General features: G+C 33.7%; 1 protein-coding gene across 4 annotated transcripts in view; it reads left to right on the top strand.

The window, feature by feature from the left end:
- The window catches only part of Pds5a (PDS5 cohesin associated factor A), a 144,780-nt gene that overhangs the window by 55,817 nt on the left and 64,807 nt on the right, over positions 1–24,156 (top strand). For all 4 annotated transcript variants that reach the window (XM_047565794.1, XM_047565791.1, XM_047565792.1 and 1 more), the window contains exons 3-8: positions 10,684–10,887; positions 11,536–11,622; positions 12,141–12,238; positions 15,777–15,903; positions 18,821–18,901; positions 20,668–20,808. In XM_047565794.1, the coding sequence (XP_047421750.1) occupies positions 10,684–10,887; positions 11,536–11,622; positions 12,141–12,238; positions 15,777–15,903; positions 18,821–18,901; positions 20,668–20,808 (738 nt within the window). The remainder of the gene's footprint in view (positions 1–10,683; positions 10,888–11,535; positions 11,623–12,140; positions 12,239–15,776; positions 15,904–18,820; positions 18,902–20,667; positions 20,809–24,156) is intronic.

Here is a 24,156-nt window from a genome sequence, read left to right on the forward strand (position 1 = left end):
CACAATGTAGAGTCACACCATTCATGTAATCATACATATATATAGGGTAATACTGACTTTTATTCTACTGTTTTTCCATCCCCACCCCCTCCCACCCCTTTTTCCTCTTCACCATCCAAAAACTTGTATTTCTATTTAAGAACAGAAGAAGTAGGAAACCAGGAATAATGTGTTTTGTTTACCTGAAAATATGACTATGTTGGCTTTTTTGTTTAAAATATTTCCCACAGTTTCTAAATTATTGATTCCAGTTACATTCACTTGGAATATTACAAGTGAAATCCATCCATGTTTTGTATATTAGTATTATTTTACTTTTAAAAAGAATTTTTTGTAATTGTAGATGGACAGAATGCCTTTATTTCATTTGTTTTATTTTTATGTAGTGCTAAGGATCGAACCCAGTGTCTCACATGTGGTAGGCAAACAGTCTGCCAGTAAGCTATAGCCCCAGTCCCTTATTTTACTTTTAATTGCTGAGTAGTGGTATATTGGAAATAGTTCAACTTAGACTATGTAGATATTGGCCTTGTCCCTAACAATCATATAAACTTTTTGTAGTTGACTGAAATTCTAAAATCAAATGATTTCACACAAAATTTTTTGATGCCCCAAATAACTGGATAATTTAGACATGTATTCTCACCTGGAACCAGTTAGTTGAAGCCTGCTCTATCCTCTTTGGATAAGTAAAGTACTCTTCATTTCTCCAATCTTTATTCCCATGTCCCTCCCCTTTGAGTTGCAACCCCTGCTGTAGACCCTTCTCACTAGGAATGTATGTATTTTAGATTTTTAAACAAATTTCTAATAGTAGATAGGTACTAATTGATTAATAGACCTGAATAAGTTTTATGCCAGAATGCTAGGATAGTTATTGGATATGATATATGATATTAAACATCACATTTAAAAAATACATAATTACCAGACTGTTAAAAAGGCATTTCTTTAATCTTTGAAAAAGAGGAAAGATGATTGTGTGCCCACTTTGTGTAGGCACCATTTTAACCACTGGGGATACAGCTCTTTTGTCTTTTCCTGACAAAACTTAAGTAAAAGAAACATGTATTTCTGACTTAATTTTTAAAATAATTTAAAAGTAGAATTAACATACTTTAGCCAGGCATGATAATGCATCCCAGTAATCTCAGTGCTTGGGAGGCTGAGACAGGATCACTTCAAGGCCAACCTGGGCAACTTAGCAAGAAACCCTGTCTCAAAATAAAAAATAAAAAGGACTGGGAATTGTAACTCAGTGGTAGAGTGCCCATGGGTTACATCTCAGTACCTCAAACACATATACATGTAAATATTTCATTAACATTTCTGTATTAAGTTGAAGATACAATGTGGAAAATGTTATTAAACCAAAGAATAATAATAATGATACTTTCTCCCATTCCATTATTGCTTAACATTCGACCAACTTTTCAAAAATAGCCAAGTTTTATTTGGTGAAACTTTTATTTCAGTTATTAATATGTGTGTGCCTATTATTTAAAAAAAAAATTTTTTTTAGTTGTAGATGGACATAATACCTTTATTTTATTTATTCATTGTTACGAGGTACTGAGGATCAAACCCTAGTGCCTCATGCATGCCAGGTAAGCACTCTATCACTGAGCCACAAGCCCAGCCCATGTGTGCTTATTCTTGAAGCATGGTGTTTTGTTCAAATTTTAACCTTTTATTTTTTTATAATTATAGACTTTGCAATTTGAGAATTGAATCCAAGGTGGCTCAAACACTGAGCCACATCCCCAGCCCTTTCTATGTTTTATTTTGAGACAGGGTCTCACTAAGTTGCTGAGGCTAGCTTGAACTCATGATCCTCTTGTCTCAGCTTCCTGAGTCACTGGGATTATAGGCATGCACCACTGTGCCCGGCTTATAATTACAAACTTTAAGAAACATTACAAGAAAAGTACAAAGAGATCTTGCTTTCTCCAGATTTTAACTTTGCCTCTCTTTACTTTATCTCTTCCTTCCTCCCCCATGCTGTGTATGAGCGAGCACAAAGCCATTTATAATAATAATACCATATTCCATTTTCTGAGTTGCCATTTCTGATGTTTATATTTAGGTTCATGGATGACAATGATTTAGTCATCCTCACCTGTGTCATTCTTTTTGTACTTGTCTATATTTTGTGACTATTTACATATACATTCCTGTTTTGAAAGTTTTGAAAACTTCATTTAGTGAATTCCTGTAGAACAAGTGTTCTTTGTGTTTTCTTCTTTATGCTATTTCACAATCTCCTCTCACCTCAATTTAGGATCAGACCCAGAGGCACTTTACTAACTGAGGTATATCCCTAACCCTTTTTACTTTAAGACAGGTTAACACTAAGTTGCAGTGACTGAACTTCAAGTTTCAGATCCTCCTGAGTAGTTGGAGAGGTGTGCTATCATGTGCAGTTACAATCTTTGTTTATTTTAACCCAGGTTCTAATGTATTTGTATTTGTTTCACTCGGTTGTAATATTAACTAACAGTAACTAAGACAAATGTTTCTCTTGTGTTTTAGTCAGCTTTTTCACTGCTGTGACCAAAAGACCTGTTAAGAACAATTTTAGAGAAGAAAAAGTTTATTTGGACCTCCCAGTTCCAGAGGTCTCAGTTCATAAATGACTGATTCCATTGCTCTGGGCCTGGAGTGAGGCAGAAGAACATCATGTTAAAAGAGTGTGGTGGAGGAAGGCAGCTCAGGACATCACAGCAGGAAGCAGAGAGGAGAGAGACCTCGCCAATCATGGACAAAATATAAACCAAAAAGGCATCCCCCCAATGATGTACTTCTTCCAGCAGTACCCTACATGCCACCCAGTTAATCCCTATGAGAGGATTAATGCACTGATTAAAACTCACAAACCAAACGTTTTACCTCTAAACTTGCTTGCACATGAGCTTTTGGGGGCCACCTAATATTGAAACTATAAACCTAAAAGTCATTAGTACTGATTCTTTAAGTTGTAGTAAAATATACATAACAAAATTTATTAAGTAAAGACACTTGCCTATTATGTGTGAGGTACATGGTTCATTCCCCAGCATCACAAAAATACCATCAAATGAATAAAAAAAAACCCATTATTTTAACTAATATTACATGTGTCTGTGGCATTAAGTACATTTACAGTCATTTTTACCATGTCTCCAGAATTTTTTCATCTTCCCAAACATAAACTGTGTAACCATTAAAATTTTTGCTATTTCTCTGTCCCTACTAGTCTTTGGAAATCAGTTCTATTCTACTTACTTTCTGTATGCATTTGACTACTCTTTGGTATGATGTGACTTTATTAGTGAAATCATCTTATTCTTAAAAAGATACAGGATATCAGTAAGGGACTAATATGTAGTCACAGCTTTTAAAAGTGTTTTTGTTTTTATGTTTTATTTTGCCACAGCCATGTTTAGAAATATACTTTACCTGGGCAATGTGGTGCATGCCTGTAAACCCAGTGGCCTGGGAGGTAAAGGCAGGAGGATCTTGAGTTCAAAGCCAGCCTCAGCAACTTAGGTCCTAAGCAACTCAGCAAGACCTTGTCTCTAATAAAATGCGAAAAAAAGCCAGAGTTGAGGGGTGCTGTGGATGTGGCTCAGTGGTTAAGTGACCTTGAGCATGATGTTCTTCTGCCTCACTCCAGGCCCAGAGCAATGGAATCAGTCATTTATGAACTGAGACCTCTGGAACTGGGAGGTCCAAATAAACTTTTTCTTCTCTAAAATTGTTCTTAACAGGTCTTTTGGTCAAGAAGAAGAAGAAGAAAAAAATACACTTTCGAGACAGGCTGGAAGATCACTTGAGCCGAGGAGTACAGGGTCAGCCTGGGCAACATAGTGAGACTCTGTTGCTTAACAAAGAAGAAGAAAGAAAAAAAGCATAATAAATGAGTATAGAAATATACCAATAAAACTTTTAAAAATAGAAAAGAGATATATTTTGTGTGACCCAGTTCAAACATCCATGTATGTGATATTTATCTGAATTCAAATTTCAACTAAACATCTTTACCCTCTGTGATATACTTTTGTTATTTTTTTTTCTCTCCCTTCTGTGCTGGTATTGATCCTGTTGTGATTCTGTGATCAGATTATCTACAAGTACACAATTTTTCTTATCTATAAACTTAGATAATAATAATAGCTACCTCTTAGAAATACTGTCATGAGTAAAAATTAATGCATGTACAGTACTAGAATGTGATACTCAGCAAATATTAATCTTTATTATATAATAGTATTAGTGTTGATGTTTATCTTCATCAATGTTACTTGAATCCATCTATGAACCAAAAAAAAAAAAAAACCACTAAGGCAAATAGATAAATGGCCAAAAGGCATTAAAGAGCAATTCATAAGAAGAAACATACCAAGAAATTTTTCTGTTGTCTTAAGTGTATGATAAATTAGATCAGGTAAGAAGAGATATCCACAGAGTCAGTAGCATTTTTAAATGCCTTAATGATTAGAACAGGGACTCTGACTTGTTTAAAGTTCTAAGAGAAGACCAGAATGGTAGGGTATGTTTTAAACACCAGTCAAGATTCAGTTGTAAGATATAGTAACTGTGTTATTTTAAGTAAACCAGAGATTTAATACTGGAAATGTGTGATTGGGGAGTAATTTGGAAGGGCTGAAAAAGCAATATTAATGCAGGTTTACAGGACTAGATCCCCAGAATGACCCACTGAGAGCTGCCTGCTGTGCTGTAATCAGAAAGGTGGAGCTCTTCCTAAGTAGGAACATTCTATGTTAGCTGTAATCCAGTAATTAGAAAATCACACTTCCCTCAATTTGCCTCAGAGCCTCTCACACTTAATATTTAATACCAGCTCAAGAAGGATGCCTTCCTCCTTTTCTGTCTTCACAAAACTAGTAACTAGTTGATGGAAAGCTACTGTGTGTAGGTACACATGTGCCCATGCCCATGCATGAAGCCTCCATTACATACTTGGCAACTGAAAATAGAAGCAGCGATAAGACAATGTCTTCTGCACTTCCACCTTCCAGGTCTCAGATAAATGTTTCTGATTGGCTAAACCGTAATCACAGCTGTCACCTCATTGTAAAGGAACAACAGAAAGGTGGTTCTTAGCTTCCCTGCATTAGTTGTGTGAAAAATAGGAAGTCTATTGGTTCATTTTCAGAATCTAGTATTCAGTCTTGATTGGATCCAATTGTAGCCCTTGCCTTTTGACTGCCCTAATTCGAAATTTAGCCAGTCCTGTAGTTTGTAACCCTGTACTCCTCCATTCACAGGAAAGGGCCATGCTGCTTTAGGTTAGCTATAAAAGCAGGCGAACTACTTGCCCAGTCGTGCTTGCTAGGCAGATTGTGTGTAGCATCCCTTTCTGCACGAAGTGAAGATTTGCCTTCCCCACCTACTTTCAAGCATGTATTTGATTTCTTATGGCACCTTGTTATTTCTAACAGTAGCACAAAAAGGCATATTAAAAAAAGGGGCAGAATGAATGTGGTTTCAGTTAGGTGTTGGTGTGTAATAAAGCAAAACCTAGTGGATTAAAATTGTTATTTCTCATAATTTTCTGACTTGACTGTGTGGTCCTGTACCATGTGTGATCTTCTAGCGTTACTCTTGCAGCTAAATTTAGTTGAAAACTCATCTAGGGTACCGTTGTCATCTACACCGATTATGTGAAGTCTCGTTTTCAAGGGTTCTACACATGGCGTTTCTTTCTTGGATAGTCTAAACTTCCTAACAGTATGGTAGTGGAGTTCCCAAAGGAAGAATTGCAGCTTCTGTATGCAAATACTTATCAGGCCTCTCCTTACATCAAGCTTGCTGATGTCTCTTTGGTCAAAATAAGTCACCTAGCTAAACCCAGAGTCATTGGTAGAGAGGAGTACAAAAAGTATAAATACAAGGAAGGATTGTATAGTAATTAGCCTCCAGTGTGGCCCTGAATGATCCTTATTTCCTTGTATCCACTCCATTATGTAGTCTTCTCTGACATTGAATAGGTTTAACTGAGTAAACTTAATAGACTTAGAAGTGACAGTGTATGTTGGGTTAGGCTATAAAAGCTTTTGGCTACTCTGATTTCTATAACAAAAACTAACCCTCCTCAGTTACAGCATTTAGAAGTACAGTTTGCCCTTTTCACTTTATCTCTCAACCCCAACTAACCTGACTGCCTCAGAATTCTTGGTAAGACTAATATATGACTTGAATGTCCTACTGATTTAGGTTTGATGGATCTGTCAGTCTTGCGAATGAGACATTCCTTTGGCTATGTATTAACCAAAGAGGTATTTCCATGAAATTCAAATCTGATTATATTATGCTATTACTTAAAACAATTCAGTGGCATTTCTTGCCTTGGAGATAGGATTTTATGGTAATTTATGAGGATTTAAACTCTGATCCTTAGTTTACTCATCTATAAATGAGTTTCATGTTGTTGGTTGAAATTAAATAAATGGTGTCTGTAGACAGAATTTTTATAAGACAATTTCAGGTGACCCTGTCCATTCTGCCAGTATGATTGTTAGGATAATATTTGACCTCTAGAATTATTTTTGATCTTCACACAATTTGTTTTGGTTCTCTTTACTTTAAGAATTCCAGATGTTATCTTCTTCTACATTATTCTTTCTTCCAATCAGATAACAATCTGTACTAAAATGTTAGTATAATATATGAGACTCTCAGGGATGTGTGTACTTGAAAAGCGGATTCTTATTAACCCGTGACTGCTTTTCCAAACCTCTGTGTGCAGTTGTAACAGAAGAATGGCAGAGAGGGGCTTGATAATGATAAGCACAGTAATTAATTACTGTTAGCTATACTTATCTGTACACAATTGCCAGACTTTAGACTTTTTACCAGTAAAGCCATCTGGCATTGGAGATTTCACCGTGGAAAGGTTTTTTGTTTGTTTTTTGTCAGATTCCCTTTTCATTGAACAGTAATGTTCAGCGGTATCTCATGTGACAGGTTTTCTTTTTTCCTTAATATTCTTGATTATTTAATAATATGTCCCCTCTTTTCACTGCCATTATTAATACTTCAGGATTTCTTTGTCTTTTGATTTATTCTTGCTCAAGATTTGTCCATTTTCTTAGTTTATGACAATAATTTTGGGCATTGTTAGTTTTTTTCCTTTCATACCATAGTTTTCCAGTTCATTTGATGTTTGCTCTTACCTTGATTTCCTCTCCGCTTCCTCCTTTTATTTTCTTTTAATTTAATATGCTATTCTTCTCACTTTTTTGGTTTTTTTAATGGTACTGGGGAATTTGAAATCAGGGGTACTTAACCATTTCAGCCACATCCCCAGCCCTATTTTATATTTTGTTTAGAGAAAGGGTCTCACTGATTCCCTTAGTACCTCTCTTCTGTTGAGGCTCGCTTGAACTTGTGATCCTCCTGCCTCAGCCTCCCAAGCCACTGGGATTAAAGGTATGCACCACCACGCCCAGCTCTCACTTCTTCATATGAAACCAAAGGTTATTAATTTTTCATTCTTCCTTTTGTAGTAGTACATTTAAGGTTACCAGTTTCCCTTAAGTATAGCTTTACTGCATCCCATGAGTTTTGACAGTTTATATTTTCATTATCATTCAGTTAAAAATATTTTCTAATTTTCAATATGATCCCTTTGATCAGTCGAACTTCCCTAAATATTTAAGGAATAAATAAAACCAGTCTTATTACTAAAATTTCCAAATAATAGGAAAAAAATTGTTTCAAGTCAGCAGAACCTCCTGACAAGGTTGTCTTAAGAAGCTACAAACCAATTTCTATCATGTATGCTATTTCAAAAAAATTTAAACATTATAATAGCAAATCAAATAGCAGTATATATGCATTAATTTCTAGGATATATAAAGAACTCAAAAAAACAATTAACCCAATCAATAAATGAGCTAAGGAACTGAACAGACACTTCATGGAAGAAAGACAATTGGTCAACAAATATATGAAAAAATGTTCATCATGTCTTGCAACTAGAGAAATGCAAATCAAAACTGCTGTAAGATTTCATCTCACTCTAGTCAGAATGGCAGTTATCAAGAACATTAAGTGTTGGTGGGGATGTGGGAGAAAAGGTACACTTATACATTGCTAGTGGGACTGCAGATTGGTGCCACCACTTTGGAAAGCAGTATGGAGATTTCTCAAAAAACCTTGGAATGGAACCACTATTTGACCCAACTATTCCACTCCTCGATTGATAACCCAAAGGACTTAAAATCAGCATACTATAGTGATGCAACCACATCAATGTTTATAGCAGCTCAATTCACAATAGCTAAACTCTGGAACCAATCTAGATGCCCTTCAACAGATGAATGGATAAAGGAAATATTTTATATATATATATATATATATATATGATGGAATATTACTCAGCTTTAAAGAAGAATGAAATTCTGTCATTTGCTCATAAATGGATGAATGGAGAATATCATGCTAAGTGAAATAAGCTAAACCCCAAAAAAACCAATGGCCTAGTGTTTTCTCTGATATGCACATGCTAATTCACAATAAAGGGCGGGGAATTGGGAAGAATAGAGTTACTTTATATTAGGTAGAGGGGAATGAAGGGAAGGGAAGGGAAGGGGTATGGGGGTAGGAATGATAGTAAAGTGAAACATATTATTACCTCATGTACATCTATGACTGTGTGACTGATGTGATTCTGTAATTTGAATAATCAGAAAAATGAGAGATTACACTTTTATGCATGATCTATCAAAATGTATAAATGCATTCTGTCAGGTATATTAGAAATGCAAAATTGGGCTAGACTTAGACCTTACGAGTATAAGCTAGGATTAAAATTAGAAAATAAGCCTGCAGGATTTAGTATATCCATAAAATTTAAGGAGAAAATATCATTTCAATAGGTGCTCCAAATTTGTGACAAAATTTAATACTTATTCATGATTAAAAGTCTTGACAATGTAGAAATAAAAGTACAGCGTCAATATTTGACAGTAATAACAGTTTAGATAAACCACCATTAAAGAAGAATACTTAAGATATGAGCAAATTATGACTTAGTATTCTAATAAATAATTAGTTACTTGCATACTTATTAAGAAAGCAGACCATCATAAAAAACACACAGAAATATTGTTACTACTGGTTATTTTCTAGGGTTGAGTGATAAACTAGGATTTTTTTTTTTTTTTTTGGTACTGGGGATTGAACTCAGGGGCACTTAACCAGTGAGCCACATCCCCAGCCCTTTTTTGTATTTCATTTAGAGACAGAGTCTCACTGAGTTGCTTATGACCTCACTAATTTTCCTACCTCAGCCTCCTGAGCCTGGGATTACAGGCATGTGCCACCGCCCAGCTTTTCTTTATTTGTTTTCAATTATATTTGAATTTTATAGTAATTCTCAAATATGCTTTTGTGGGACTGGGGATATAGCTTAGTAATATAGTGTTTACCCAGTTTACACAGACCCTGGGTTTGATTTCTACCCAGCACCTCAAAAAAAAGGGGGGAAAAAAACAAAAATTAAATAAAATGTGCATTTGTTAATTTTATAGGAATAAATAGCAACAGTATTTTTTTACAATTAAAATTTTATTCAGAATTACTACTACATGAGAACATTAAACATGAATTTTTGTTGTGAAGTACAAACCCGTTAAGGTGTCAAATGAAATAGCAGTTGTAAAGAACCTATAAAGGCAGCTTTGATTATAAAATACAAAAGAGCCAGGTACAGTGGTGCATACCTATAATCCCAGTGACTTGGGAGCCTGAGGCAGGAGGATCAAGAGTTCAAAATCACCCTCAGCACAAATGAAGCTCTAAGGAACTCAGTGAGACCCTGTCGTAAATAAAATATAAAACAGGGCTGGGGGATGTGGTTCAGTGGTCAAGTGCCCTGGGTTCAATCTCTGGTACCTAAAAAAATAATAAAGCAAATAAAAAAGAAATATATTTGATGTTGCTAAATGTGATCAGTTTACCTGTTAATATGGAACCAAGAACCTCTTACCTGGGCTTGATATAAAATGAATAAGGAACCGTGCACAGTGGACATGGCTTTAATCCCAACAATTCAGGAGAGTAGGAGGATTTCAATTTCAAGGTCAGCCTCTGCAACTTAGTGAGAATTTGTTTCAAAATAAAAAAATAAAAAGGACTGGGGAGGTAGGTCAATAGTAAAGCACCCTGAGTTCAATTCTTAGTATTAAAAAACAAACAAAAAAAGAATAAGGAAAACTAACTACTTGGGAGGCTGAGGGAGGTGTATTCCTTGAGCTCAGGAGTTCAGGTCCAGCTAGGGCAACATAAAGAGACCCTGTCTCATAAAAACAAATTAAGTAAAATGAGTAGAGTTTTAAGTTTTTCAAAAATCTGGTGCTAATACCAACACCATCTCTGAATAATCCAAATGTTGAAACTTATTAGTCTCTTAGAATTGAACTCAGGGGTACTCAACCACTGAGCCACATCCCCAGCCCTATTTTGTATTCAGATACAGGGTCTCACTCAGGTGCTTAGCATCTCGCTTTTACTGAGGCTGGCTTTGAACTCAAGTTCTTCGTCCCTCAGCCTCCCAAGCTGCTGGGCTTACAGGTGTGAGCCACTGTGCCCAGCAAGCAATGACTTTTAAAAATATGCATCTCCTACTGGTACCATAAATTGATTATTTTGCTTTTGTTTTGTGTATTTTTACAGATGGTAGTCAAGACCTTTATGGATATGGATCAGGACTCAGAAGATGAAAAACAGCAGTATCTCCCACTAGCCTTGCATCTTGCATCTGAATTCTTCCTCAGGAACCCTAATAAAGATGTGCGTCTCCTCGTAGCATGTTGTTTGGCTGACATATTTCGAATCTATGCCCCAGAAGCTCCATATACTTCCCACGATAAACTTAAGGTAAATGCAGTCTTTATAAAATAATTTTGCTTTTATTTTTATTATAGGTTACTCTTATGAACAAGTTTCATATTATTATTGTCATTCAAAGATTATATCATAAATTGTAAAATTATCCTTCATTGAGCATCTACAAAAATGACTGGTATTTTTATGAAGCATTGAATACTCAACCCTTAGACCAATAATCGATGGCCTCTATTTCTTACAACTTTGTACTCACACATTAATTTCAAAACCGCTGAAAATTCCTATTTACTTGTAGGAAATAATAATGGAAAAACTCATATTCAATTTCTTAAAAATGAAGGTAGTTTTCCACAATGCAGAGTGAGGATAGTTAATGAAGTGAAAGTACTATTGTAGAAGGTAATAAGATATAGAATGTGTATTCTCAGAATGAGAAAGGTATTATTTTGTTTGACTTCATCTTTTCCAATCATTTTAAATAATGGACTAGGCCAATTCCAAGGTATTCTGCCAGAGAATTCTTTTATAGTAATTTTTAACAGATTGTGTGTGTGTGTGTGTGTGTGTGTGTGTGTGTATACATATATATATATATGTATATATACTTTGTATGTTATCAAAGAATGATAAGAATTTGTGTCTAATATTTTTTTTGTTTTTTTTTTTTTTTTTAAACAGGACATATTTTTGTTTATTACCAGACAATTAAAAGGTTTGGAGGATACAAAGAGTCCGCAGTTTAACAGATATTTTTATTTATTAGAGGTAAAATATAATACTTTATTTAATATATAACTTTTCATAGTAGCAAGTTCTTTGTTAACTTTATAATGTAAATCAAACTTTTTGTTTCATACAAAAGCCCAGTTAATAAAATGCCTTTTACATTTCATAAGGAAAATATAATCTTTTTATTATTCCTTATAACCTGAAAAGATAAAGTGATTATATTGGGAAAAGGTGTTAGATGATTTGAAACTCTACCTCTTAGTTTCACTTTTCTGTTTTTATTTTTTTCTAATCTAAAAATGGATTTTCGCTGCTCCTTAAATTTCATTTGTTTATATGTGTCTACCAACTCCTAAATATTTACTGTTTTTCAGTTTGAGAAAATAGATTCCATTAGGTGTATCTTTTAAAAAGTCAGTGTAAATGACATAAGTTTATATGTTGAATCTTACAGGTTTTAATATAGATTCATAATTCTAAAATTTACTAAAAAGTTTGTTTTTGTGTAACCATTCTGTATATATGTAATTTATTTTTTTGTTTGTTTGTTTAAGAATTTAGCTTGGGTTAAATCATATAACATCTGTTTTGAATTGGAAGATTGCAATGAAATTTTTATCCAGCTTTTTAGGACTCTCTTCTCTGTGATCAAGTAAGTTTTTTGAAAAACATATCTGCTTATCTTTTGCTCTGTTCCTTGAAGTGTCATGTATTCTACCTATGTAGATAAGAATTTTTTAGAATTATAAGGAATTGTTTTCTTTAGAAGAAAATATGAATCAGAAAATAAACAATTTTGTTGCCTGAAAACTGTCTTTGCCATTATGTACCGTTTTAAATTTATGGTAAGTATTCTATGTACTGTAGTGCTGGGAGGCATAACAGTTCGGTTCTTAAGCCCACTGACTTTGATGTCTTATTTTAGAGCTAGAAAAAAAAATCATAAACATTGCCTAAATCAGCTCTTTCTTTATAGAAATAGGGGATCTAATGCAGAGGGAATGTGATAACTTACCCATGTACAAATTTTGGACACAAGAGCCCAAACTCTGATTGTAGTTCAGTTTTTTGTTTTTAAATTTTTTTTTTTTTAGTTGTCAATGGACCTTTATTTTATTTATTTATATGTGGTGTTAAGAATCCAACCCAGTGCCTCACACATGCTAGGCAAGCACTCTACCCCTGAGCCATAAGTCCTGCAGTCCAGTTTTTGTTTGTTTTTTGTATAGTAACCAAGCATCATTATGAGGTATGTTCTTAAGCATTATATTATTTGTAAACATAATATATCTCACATAAGCTATAAATTTTATAGAGACTGCATTAAGAAAGATAGGAAGAACAGGTGAGATTCATTTTAATAATACATTTTATTTATCCCACTGTATCCAAAAAGATTATCATTTCAGTATGTGGCTCTATTCATACTTCACGTATTCAATAGCTACCTGCGTCTAATGGCTGCATACTGGCAACACTTTATTCTGAAGTTTTCTGTAAACTTTTATGACTACTAAATCATTTTTTCCTCTCTCCTTTGATAGAATGTATAATTAGTTAACATCTATGTAATAAACTTACTTAGTGTAGAGATAGAAACTTACAGAAAGATTGCTTGTGAAAAGACTTCATGGTATTTGACTACTGACAGACCATTAGAGTAAATGGTAGACTATTAACTTTACTTTTGAATTAGTTAGCTTTTGCTTCATCATAGAACAATATAAAACTTGATAGTGTAGGACAACTACCATTTTATTTAGCCCATGATTCAGCTTGGCAGTTGTTTTGTCTAGTCTGATTCTCTACTGTATTGTAGTCCTTTGGCAGATCATCTGGCAGTTGGCTAAAATAATAGAATGAATGAGTCATCCATTCATCCAGCAGACTAGTCCAGCCTCTTCCTCTATTGACTTGGTTTCAGAGGTATCAAGAAAGGGCAAATCTCACTGCATGAGCACTTTTTATACTTTTGGTAGCTTCTATTTCATTGGCTAAGCAAGACACAAACACAAAGATAAACCCAGATTAAAGGGTTGGGTTAGATAGACTCCTTATCTTGTAATGGGAGTAGCACCATTGTAAAGGGGGATATATTTATAGGAACAGGAACAGTTGATGGCCTTTGCATTGCACCAATATTTTGCAAACTTTTCTTTTGAAATTGTAATCAACCATTACCACAAATTTGTGAAGTTAACTGCCCCTTCTGTAACTTTTAACTATCCATTTCAGTCTTCCTTTGCATTCTACAATTATTCCCACTTAAAACTACTGATACATACACATACTTTTCTTTGACCCTATTCCCTGAATTTGATGACTGTGTTGTTTATCAAATTGAAGCAATTCACAGTTAGGTATGAGTATACAAAAGACTTTTAAAAGAGGAGCTTATTTACCAAATCTTGTGTTCTTCATTCCTTTGTGTAGGTCCAGATTCATATCTAGTATAATTTTTCTTCAGTCTAAAGAACTTTCCTTTAATAGTTTCTGTAGTTCAGGTCTGCTGGTGATAGAATTCTTTCATCTTTTATATGTCTGAAAAAAATTTTTATTCCACATGCATTTTAGAATGTTGTTTTCATAGGATGTAGAGTTCTAGATTGATACTCAAATCTCTCGCCAATCTTTCAGTCACCTTCTGGTGCTTGGGATGAAACCCAGGGCCTCCTGGGTTTTGGGCAGTCGGTCTACTCTGAACCATTTCCCAGTCCTCCCTCTTTTTGTACTTTTAAAGGTGATATTCCTTCTTTTTCTGGCTTGCATTGTTTCTAGCAAGATATTTGTCATTTTTAACCTTTTTTCTCCTGAAATATGATGTATTTTTTTTTTCTCTAGTTGGATTTAGGATGTTCTCTTTCATTTATTTCAGGTGATTTGATTATGGTGTATTATGAAGTTTTCTTTTGGTTTCTTGAACTTTGGGGCTCATTGAGCTTCTAGAACCTGTGGGTTTATACCATTCTGATTCCTCTTCCAACTCCATTGTTAATTCTGGGGATTATTTCCTCTGCTCTATTAAGTAGGATCTTTCTCCAAAGTCAGGGATTTGTTTCATGTGTATGTGCTGATCATTAACCACTAGAAGACTCTTTGAGCTTGTGGAGTAGCTCTGTCCTCTCTGGTATTCTGCCCCTTTGCTATCTCTAGTCTGCCTAGAAATCTGGGGAAACATTAGATTCTGGCTGGGCTTGCATTACATCCTAGAAACTTACCATGTGTAAGTTGGGAAAATTATAGGGACACCTGGTTGGTCTTATTCCTCTCAGCAGTGGTTGCATGATGTCCAGTATCTGAAAACTGCTGTTCCATATATTTTATCCAGTTTTTGGTTGTGACAGATAACAAGGGTAAATCCTGTCCCTTTTATTTCATAGTACTGGCTGGAAGTGAAAGTTTTGAACTTACTGGTTTAGATTTGTGAAAGTTTTTTTCATCTCTTTTCCCTCCACTCCTTTCCTACCTTCAAGTGTATATGCATCTGGGAGCCAAGTGCTCAAATTGTTTTGTATTGTTTTGCATCAAGCTCTTCAGTTCATCTCCAGACACTGTTGAAATAACTACATAATTTATTCTTCACAGTCTTGGTGTTTTGTAAAGTAAGGAAGGTATTTAGGAGCAGGCATGCAAAAGGGACATCTTTCTTAAATTTGAGAAAACTGCCTATCAGTTTGACAATTTTCCTATCAAATTTTTAAAATTTTTTATTTGTCCAACATGTCAATTATTCATCATTTCAAGTTGATTTTTTTAACAGATGATACCTGAATCTTTTCAGCCTTGATTTTAATTTCTGTGTATATTTATAATAGTATAATTATAAATTATGTCATTTTTCTTAAAATCCTAGTTCAAGACAAGTCTTTTTTTCTCCCTTTTTTGGTGTGTGTGTGTGTGTGTGTGTGTGTTAGAGAAGGAGAGAAAAATAAAAATGAATACCACATACTTTATTAGAAATTAGGGTTGTCTTTGTTTTTTTAAAAATACCTTAGAAGAACAATAAATTACAGCCACTGTAGTAATCAATAGAGGGAGAAAGAAAATGCAACTGTCAAGATTTTTTTTGCCATTATTGGCATGGTATCCTCAAATGAAAGTTCTTTTACATCTGAAATTACTGTTTTAAACTGGGAAGTTTGTCTTTTTCTATGCTTCACTTTTTCTCTTCTTCTTTTTTTTTTTTTTAGCAATAGCCACAATAAGAAGGTACAAATGCATATGCTAGACTTGATGAGTTCTATCATCATGGAAGGTGATGGAGTTACTCAAGAATTATTGGACTCCATTCTTATTAACCTCATACCTGCACATAAGGTCTGTATAGTATGAAGATATTAAAAATTAATATTTAAATGTAGTGCTACACATATGAGTAAATAATTGGTTTTTGACCATTTGCAGTTCCCTGTAATTGTTGCCACTGTCACTCTCTAACCCTAAATAAAAGAGTAACAAATATTAGTCTTATAGCTATTTTTTTTTAGAAGATATATTGATTAATGTATTGTGTAAGATTTTCATTCAGTTAAGTGATACTTGTTTTCTGGAGACTAGAAATGTTTTGTTTTCACCACTCATAACCAACCTGGGAATTGTAAGAGTTGGGGTATTATCTTTTTGGGTAGTTTTGTTAAAAAAAGAAACATATTTCCTCCTTTGTAACATGGAACGTGGGGGTGCAGATTTCTTTTCAGAACCTATATTGTACCTTTGCTTAGGTACTTTGAGAATGATTTGGGCAGAAGTGGGAGCTATATGGTTAATGTTGTGGGGAAAAGGATGATTCAGAGCTGTGTCATTCCTCCCCGTTTCCTTTTTCTATTTCTCTCCATCAGATCCTCCTAAGAAACTGAAGGACTTGGCTTCCCACAAGCTCCACCACTGGGCTCTACTCAAGCCTACCCCAATGTTGATATTTGCCCTCCTGCTCTTTTCCTCTAATGGTTCTGTAACCTATTATCAGATATTAGATGAACAATGTGTCTAATCATACTTATTCACAAAAAGATGTGGTTAATTTTTAATATTTTCTTGACTCTAAATATTATTTGCATTCTATTAATTCAAATGAATCTATAGTTGGTAAAAATTTTGAGAGTATGGCAAAGAGTATATATCAGATAGAAGAAAAGAAAAACTTTGGGGCTCAGTGGTAGAGCACTTCTTAGCAGCACCACATACAAATAAATAAATAAAATAAAGGTCTATCAACATCTAAAAAAATTACTTTTTAAAAAAATAGAAAATCTTTGAGAGGAGATCGCATGTTTGGTGTTTATATTCTTGCTAAAGGGTATGTTTATGAATGGGATTTAAACCTTTAAAAAAATAGAAACATTAATTTAGTTTAAAACTATTTTATCCTTTTGCTAATGGCTAAAAGCCTAGAGCAGAGGTCAGGAAGCTATGGCTTATGCATCAAATCTGAATTATTACTTATTTACATAAGTATAGTAGTCTCTGTTATCCATGGTTTTGCTTTCCACATTTCATTTGCTCACTGTTAACCATGGTCCAAAAGCATTAAATGGAAAACTCCAGAAATAAGCAATTCATAAGTTTCAAATTGCATACTATTCTGACTAGTGTGATGAAATCTTGCAGTGTCCTGCCCAACACAAATTATCCCTTTGTCCAGTGTATCACATCCAGCGTAAGTTATCCCTTTGTTCAGAGTATCCACACTGTATATGCAACCTACCCATTAGTCACTTGTAGCCAATTTGGTTATCAGATGGATTGGTATCACAGTGCTTATGTTTAACCCTTATTTTATTTCACGATGGCCCAAAACATAAGAATATTGATGCCAGCAGTTTAGATATGCCAAGGAAAAAAAAAAAGGCCATAAAATGCTTCCTTTAAGTGAAAAATGTTAAAAATCCTTGACCTAATAAGGAGAGCAACAAAAATCATGTGCCAAGGTTACTAAAATGTGTTTTAAGAAGAATAGGAAAAAGTAATTGGTTTAGCATATTTAATCTGAAATTTAAAATGCTGCAAAATCTGAAATGTTTTCAGTGCTAATATGATAACACAGGTCGAAAATTCTTCCACTGACCTTATGTGATGATTTGCAGTAAAAACAGAGGTGGACTAAAAATATTGTACAAAATTATCTTCAGACTTTGTGTATAAGTTCTATATGAAGCACAAGTGAATTTCATGTTTAACTTGGGTCCCATTCCCAAGATGTCTCATTTTGTATATGCAAATGTTCCAAGCCATAAACCCTTCTGATCCCAAGTGTACTCAACCAGTTTATATAGGATTTAGTACTATCAATGGTTTCAGACATTGGCTGTGATCTTGGAGCTTATCCCCCAAGGATAAATGGGGACTACTAGAACATAGCCATGCTTATTTGCTTTTATATTTGTTTATGACTGTTTTCACATTATCACAGCAGAGTTGTATAGTTGCTGCAGTGAGTGGATGACCCAGAAAACCAGAAATATTTACTACATGGCTCTTTACATAAAATGTTTACTGATCACTGAGAGTATAGGGTCCTAGCCTCTTTTTGTGAGGTGCACGTTGATGGTAAATGAATCTCACCTTGATTCAAAACTTTGTAGTATAGAGATGTTAACAGGTATTATTCAAAAAAGTATTTATTTTTCAATATATTTTCTTATCTTTTAATTAAATGTGTCATTGCTGTAGTCTTTCTCAGATCCTTTAATTTGTTATATAGTACATTGGGACTTAAAGAAAGAGCGTACTATTCACCATTTCAAAAATACAGTTGATTAAGAATCTTTCTCTTTGGAACACTTTCCAGGTCTGCTTTTCTTGAGAATACACATTAAGCAATACTGAATTAAGAAATACTCAGCATTGTGGTTTAGTTAGTTATGGTTGTTTCAGGGTACATGGTTATAGTTGTTAGGTCATTGATTAATAGATAAACAAAACCAAAATATCTCAGGTCCATTTTCAGTTTAGTGAAACAATATAGGGTTACAGTGTGGGGCTATCTAATGCTTGTTAGTTTTTTATTTGTTGAGTTCCATTTGTAACTTCTGCATTTAAGACCACTTAACTAGAGGATATGGAAAAACCTCGAATGGAATTGTTAATTTTTTTTTTTTTTTTAATTTTAGTAGACTTGATAACTACACTGTTCTAATAATGATGTTTCATTAATTCACCAATTAATTTAAGAAATTTTTTAAGAAATGTATTTGGAGATTGATTTATAACTCTGCATGTTTTTATTGTTTTTTAGAATTTAAACAAACAGTCCTTCGACCTTGCAAAAGTCCTATTGAAAAGGACAGTCCAGACTATTGAGGCATGCATTGCCAATGTATGTATTTATGTCTATATTTATTCCATAATTGTGTAATTTTTAATCCATCATACTAATTTATTAGAACCATTCCCACTCAGATTTATTTATAATATAAATAATTTTATCTACTTAGAGTAAACATGAAGGTACTTATATGTCCAAATGTGATCAGAATGGAAGAAATGCAGCATATCCTCATAAACTTTATTGGCATTGGTTTAAATATGTACAAGATGGCTGGGTGTGGTGATGCACACCTGTAATCCCAGTGACTTGGGGTGCAGAGGCAGAAGGATTACAAGTTTCTGGCCAGCCTCAGCAACTTAGCAAAACCCTGTCTCAAAAGAAAAAATAAAAAGGGTTGGGGACATAGTTCAGTGGTGAAGTGCCCTGGGTTTATTCCCCAACCAAAAAAAACCATGGGTACCAGATAGTTGAAATTATTTTCTGAATACTTGTTTACAACTCCCATCCCCCTTCTGCATTTGTATTTGTATTTCTGTTTATCTTATTATCTGCCAGATATGCTAATCTCTTTCACATTCTCCCTGTATCTTTGAGTTTGTCTTTATCTATACATTTTCCTCTTTGTGTCTTCTTGAAAACATGTTCTTCTGAAACCCGTTTCTTCCTCTTGAATAGTTGTTAAATAAATGTTTTAAAAACTTTCGAATAGTTTAGTTTAATTAAGAAAAAAACTTGGGAAAAGAACTATGTGTAATTCTACTCCATTAAAGCAATTAATTCTCTTGCACATCTGTTCATATTTGTATCTATTTTCACGTAATGTAAAATTTTGTATTGTTTCTCTATTGTCTTATTTATCATATGAATTACTTTAAATGTTCCTTTAGCTTGATATATACCCATTTTTCTCTTGCCTTGTACAGTCCACATAGTAAACATAAATATCTTCTACCTCAATTTATGTGACTCTTTCAAAGAAATTTATTTGGGGATTTGATAATCAAACCTAGAGCCTTGGGCACACAAGTCAAGTGGTCTACCCCTGAGCTATACTCCCAGCCCAAGAAGTATGTCATTTTATGATGCAGAAATACAGATTTATATTATATGCATACAACTGCCTCTTCAGCATTTTTATATACAATTCTATCTGCTTAGTGTGTTTGGAGAGAGTGCTATCTTTTAATTTATGCTTATGATGTTATATATTCTTTGTTTTCTCTAATACTTTTAAATCACCAGCTTACTTTTGTATCATCAACTTTTCCTTCTGTCTTCTGAGTCAAAATGTATTTGACTTTTTCTGGGTAGCTATTAACAAAAATAAACTCATCCCCACTCTTAACTACTTTTTATTACTAAAACGCATGGGAAAATTAGATTGATTTTTTTTTCAAAGTAATTTTTAAATAAAAATCAGTTTGAGATTTTAATTTTTCTCTGCTATAATGAAATAACTATAAAATTCTCTATAATGAACTACTTTGTACATGTTTAAATTGTTTTATTTTGATGAAAATTAAGATTCTCAGAAATGTCATCCTTATTTGAAACACAGTCAACAATTTTTTTTTTTTTTTTTTTTTTTACTTTTATCTCTGTAACTTTTATGATCTGACATTACCTGGAAGCTTATTCTGCTATTTAGATGACTGTTCTATTATGTGTTAGCGATTCAAACACCTATTCTGTATCATCCGCTTCAACTTTTTGTGTGATAACTGATGCTATTGTTTTTTTAAACACATGTTCATAGAAAAGCTATTCAAGTTTTAAAATAAAATACATATTTTTGTTTTTAATATTTCCCATAGTTTTTCAATCAAGTCCTGGTGCTGGGAAGATCGTCAGTAAGTGATTTGTCAGAACATGTATTTGATCTGATTCAGGAACTTTTTGCTATAGATCCTCATTTATTATTGTCTGTCATGCCGCAACTTGAATTCAAATTGAAGGTAGGATTGACCAATTTTCAAGCCCTTTAAGCTTTAAAGAAAAAAAATGTTAATTGGAGAGTTTTTCCCTTAACTGTAAAGGAATAAAATGTGACTTCAATTTCTGTCGTTACTGCTAAAGTATACATTTTTAATCATTCAAATAAAATAGTAGCTCTCTTCTGGGTGAGAGAAGAATTGACACTGCAAAATTGTAATATACCTGTTTGTTCAATATGTACTGATAAACATAGTGACACAAGTACTAAATAGATTTGAAAAATTATGTTATCTTTGAAATTTGCAATATACAGTATGTTGTTATTAACTTGTATTCATTGATTAGTTATATTTTAAAACAGTGAGATTTTAAGCTTAATGCTCAAAGGGCCTCAATTACAGCTTTGTGACCCTCTTATGGTATAGATCATAGACAGAAGTTTTATTAAATGGCTTGGGGAGTTTTTTTTTTTTTTTTAGCTAACTTAGCAAGGAATTCTTAACTTCTCAATAAACAAAACATAAAAAGTGTTGACACTTAATCCCCCATCTTAATTGAACTACAGAAGATAACACTTTTTATTTGCTTAATATTGTTATTTTTAAAAGGTTTTTAATATCTAATATTTTATTTGATCCTTAATTCAAAATGTAATTAGAAGTAACATTTCTTACTTTTGAGATGAGAAACTTAAGATGAAATATTTTGCAGACTATTAAAACATAATAATTGTGCAGTTAGTGTCTTTATTATAAGCATTTGCTATTTATGGTGTAAAGAACATGTTATCAATAAGAGTTTTCTTATGAGAAACTGTTAGAAAAATGTTATCTAGAAAATAAGGCATTGCTTTGATTGTCATTATCATTATCATCATCATTGTCATCATTTTGGTACTGGGGGTTGAATCCAGAGTCACTCTCCCACTGAGCTACATCCAGCCATTTTGTTTTTTTTGTTTTGTTTTGTTTTGTTTTGTTTTTGCGGTGCTGGGGATCGAACCCAGGGCCTTGTGCTTCCAAGGCAAGCACTCTGCAAACTGAGCTATCTCCCCAGCCCCGCCATTTTGTTTTTTATTTCAAGATAGGATCTTGCCAATTTGCTGAGAATCTTGGTAAATTTCTTGAGCTGGCCTTGAACTTGCAATCCTTCTGCCTCAACCTCCTTAGTCACTAGGATTATAGGCATATGCCACCATGTGTGACTTGGTTTTTATTAAAGAGTTTATTTTAACAACAGTATAAAGATGTTTCTATACTAAATTTATTTTTGAGTTGTAAGATGTTAAGATACATCCCCTCCCCCCACCTATTCATAGTGTCTGAAGATGTGAAGTCAAGCCTCTTTAACCTTTAAACAAGGATTGGAAGCTATTTTTTCTTAGATTTCCCTTTGTGTGCTTAATGTGAACTGGGAGCTGCTAAAGCTGTAGTGGCTATTCATGCCCCTGTTACATGTCTAAAGCAGAGGTGCTAATAAACTAAAGTCAGCCTGAAAATAGGTTTCCTTTGATACTTTTTATTTTAAAATCTCAATATTGGGCTGGGGATATAGCTCAGTTGGTAGAGTGCTTGCCTCGCAAGCACAAGGCCCTGGGTTCAATCCCCAGCACCAAAAAAAAAAAAAAAATCTCAATATTGAGATACTTTTATTTTTTAGTTTCTAACAATGAATGAATCTAAAAACCAAGAGATTTTGTTTAAAAGTCCAGACATATGCATCAGATTGGCTGGGTACAGTTGCTCATCCTTGTAATCCCAGCTAATCAAGAGGCTGAGGCAAGAGAAGGAAATTCAAGGCTAGCCTTAGCATGACCCTGTGTCAAAATTTTTTAAAAAGTTCAGTGGTACAGTGCCTCTGGGTTCAACCCTCATTACTCTCCTACCCCCCACCACATACACACACACACAGTCAGGTCTGGCTCCACTTATCCCTTATTTTTTGTATCACAACAAAATGGCTAGCACTGAGTAGTAGCATCTTGCTAAATTGTTTGTAAGCTTTTTAGTTTATCATGGTTCTAGTTATTCCTTTAGTTTATATACTACCTCTTCTTCATTGGTACAATTTGACTTCATACCTGTTTCGTCTAGAGGTACATGAATATGAATTTTTTCATAATTTTTTATTGTTTTTTAAAAAATTAACCCTATAGTAAGACATACTAGTATATCTAATAAAGGCCATTGAGCTTTGTTTTTCTATATTAGCTAATTCATGCTTTTTAAAAGTTTAGTACTGTGCCTAAATAGTAATAATAAAATATTTTGTTTACTGTCTTAGAACAACAGATGCCATCACCTGTGTTCTTATTTGTTCTCTTCTGAAATCCTAGCCTGTACTGTTATTAATCTTCTCATCTGAAATGAAGAAACTAAGATTTAGATTAGTCTAGGTACTAGGTGTTATTAGGGTACCTCTGTTTTGAATCAACAGTATGTGCTAAGCAGATCGCATAGGAAATTTTTATGGCTGTGGTGATTTTCTGAAGTTTTATCTCTAAATCTTATATCCTCCTTTGATAGTTCACAGTGCTTGGTTACAGTCTCTGAGAACAATAAAAATATTTGAGAAAATACTTCAAAACAAGTTTCTTTGGTTTTACTCTGTACTGTGCTCTGTGTGCAATCTGTTTTATAGTTCCACACAATACTGTTCTCATATTTGTAAGGGGTACCCTGGAATTATGCTACTTAGCAACATTAGCTAAAATTGACAGGAATTTTACATTTACATTTTAGATTTTTGTTTATGGTGGAAATTGAGGGAGGGAGACTTACATTTATTTGCCAGATTTAAAACACTCATGTTTGCTTTATTTTGGTTAAATTAAAAATCAACTTTTCACAGAAAATTGTTAGGAATCAATTATTTTGTAATTAGAAACAGTAGTAAAAGTTGCTATCTTTTCCAGCTAGGATTAGACAGAATAAAAACTATAGTGGCAGGGTTGGGGACATAGCTCAGTTGATAGAGTGCTTGCCTCAAGCACAAGGCCCTGGGTTCAATCCCCAGCACTGCAAAAAAAAAACTCTGTTGGCAACCAGGGATAACATAGACTGCTGTCCTGAGAATTATCTGATTGATGTATTCACTGTGCTTGCTGAATGAAAAATCAAAATAAATACTGATGATTTCAACTTAAAAGGAGTGGGGGAAGCTATAGTGGTTTTATTTTTCTTTTTGAAAAGTAATTGGTAAATTGTTCATTGAGAATTTCTCATTTTGTACCACTTATTTATTAAAATATGTAGTTGTAATTCAAATATTGTAGAATGTCCTATCTTCATATGATAATAACTTTGGTTAGATTAATAATACATCATCTGTACATCAGAAAGACCAAATGATTTTTTGTACCAAAAATA

This window comes from Sciurus carolinensis, chromosome 10, assembly GCF_902686445.1.
Source record: "Sciurus carolinensis chromosome 10, mSciCar1.2, whole genome shotgun sequence".
Taxonomy (NCBI): Eukaryota; Metazoa; Chordata; class Mammalia; order Rodentia; family Sciuridae; genus Sciurus; species Sciurus carolinensis.